The sequence below is a fragment of the Capsicum annuum genome, unplaced genomic scaffold (genome assembly GCF_002878395.1).
Source record: "Capsicum annuum cultivar UCD-10X-F1 unplaced genomic scaffold, UCD10Xv1.1 ctg68097, whole genome shotgun sequence".
NCBI lineage: Eukaryota > Viridiplantae > Streptophyta > Magnoliopsida > Solanales > Solanaceae > Capsicum > Capsicum annuum.
Genome location: NW_025877601.1, coordinates 1,827 through 3,824, shown reverse-complemented (window position 1 = coordinate 3,824; position 1,998 = coordinate 1,827). Strand labels below are relative to the sequence as shown.

Sequence of the window (1,998 nt, the reverse complement as noted above, 5' to 3'; positions counted from 1 at the left end):
ATTTCATTGTTCATTTACTCCCTTCTTTGTATTTATTCATACTTCTGCTGAATCAGGGTACAAGCAAAGGACCAAATCAGAAGGTGCCCGTACTTTCTTCTGTGACATTGAATCTTGCAGACTTTGCTTTAGTAGCTGGAGATAAACAAGAGGGCATTGAAATTTTCGTTCCTTTGGAAGTCTCTGTTGGCAGCTTCAAGAGTTGCCTTTCACTCTGTGTAAGAGAAACTAAAACACATGCTTTTTGCTTGCGTTCTTGTATTCCTGCAGCTACGTGAATATATTATCTAATGCGACTGTTTCCTAAAGATATGTTCACATATTTGTTGACAGCTAGTGCTCAACCTTGTGGAATTGAGGAACACCCACGAAGCTTCAGAGACATTTTTGAAGTTTATCATGTTTGCTCCAGTATCTCCGAACCCTGGAAAGGCTTTGTTGACAGACAGAAATGGGGGTGGTTCTTTAAAAGCGGGTCTGCGAAAGGTTAAATTTTTGAAAGCATTATCTTTTAGGCGACACAAGAAGGCATATCATGCAGAGGAAGGCAACAGCAGTGATGGAAGGAACTCAGTCAGAACTGAGGATCCCGATTATGTTTATCCTGTGGATATAGATTCACTTGATGAGGATTCGGTAGGAGAATCTGAGAAAGGAAAAGAGGATACAAGTGTTCAAAAGTCATTCAGTTATGAAGCACTCGTCTATGCAAACCATGCTGGTGGATCATTTTGTTCAAATACAAGCGGCAGCAGTAGTGATGAGGATTTAGTCCACTACAGTCATCATATTTCAAACACAAAGCACAAGTACCCTGAGGATAAAACTGCAGCAAATCAATCTGCAGAGCAGAGTTCAAAACGTAGTCTTCTTTCTTGGAGGAAGAGGAAGTTTAGTTTCAAATATCCTAAAACCAAGGGGGAGCCATTGTTGAAGAAACATTATGGAGCGGATGGTGCAGACGATATTGGCTTTGATCGCCGACAGCTTTGCTCATCTGACGAGTCTTCTTCTAGGGTACGTCTCCTTTTTTCTTGCTTTCTTTGTCATGTTTGACGAGTTATTTTTTATCTTTATGTCATGGTCTGATCAATGTGCAATAACTACACCAATGTGCTTGCCGAATTGAAGATTACAAAGTTTGGTAGCTTTCTTTAGTAGCTTAGTCTACTTGTACGGTTGTATCAAGTATCTAACTGCTGAGGTTTTCTTGTTCATGATTGAAGATATATGTCATAACTAGTCCTCTTACTAATTGTGTAGTTCATGCAGGGGCACAAATCTGAGGAAACTTCTCCGATTTCAGTCTCTGAGTTTGGAGATGAAAGTTTTGCTGTGGGTAGTTGGGAGCAGAAAGAAATAATAAGCCGTGATGGATAAATGAAGCTGCAGACTCAGATCTTCTTTGCTTCGATTGATCAACGAAGTGAACGAGCTGCTGGTGAAAGCGCTTGTATAGCCTTGGTTGCTGTCATAGCTGATTGGTTCCACTGCAATCCTGAAGATATGCCCATCAAGTCCCAACTTGATTCTCTTATCTGTGAAGGCTCGATGCAGTGGAGGGATCTTTGTGAAAATGAGACCTATAGGGAATGTTTCCAAGATAAGCATTTTGACCTCGAGACAGTTCTCGAGGCTAAAGTGCGTCCACTCTCAGTAGTCTCCGAAAAGTCATTCATTGGGTTCTTTTATCCCGAAGGAATCGAAGAAGAGGAAGGATTCCACTTCCTTCATGGTTCCATGTCTTTTGACAATATATGGGATGAGATAGTCCGATTACATGGAGTGCCAATCTCTATTATATCAGATCGGGGAACCCAATTTACCACAAACTTTTGGAAGTCTTTTAGAGGTGTTTGGGAACACAAATGAAGTTGAGTACAACTTTTCACCCTCAAACAGATGGATAAGCAAAACGTACCATCCAAACACTTGAAGATATGCTAGGAGCTTGTGTAATAGATTTTAAGGGCAATTGGGATGATCATTTACCTCTTA

General features: G+C 40.7%; 1 protein-coding gene across 1 annotated transcript; it reads left to right on the top strand.

Annotated features, from left to right (window-relative positions):
* Positions 1–70: 70 nt before the first annotated feature.
* Positions 71–1,663, top strand: LOC124893984. The gene is made up of 2 exons (XM_047404781.1): positions 71–1,017; positions 1,273–1,663. Exons 1-2 carry the CDS (start codon positions 400–402, stop codon positions 1,378–1,380), a joined length of 726 nt encoding a protein of 241 aa, XP_047260737.1. The 5' UTR covers positions 71–399; the 3' UTR covers positions 1,381–1,663.
* Positions 1,664–1,998: the final 335 nt, after the last annotated feature.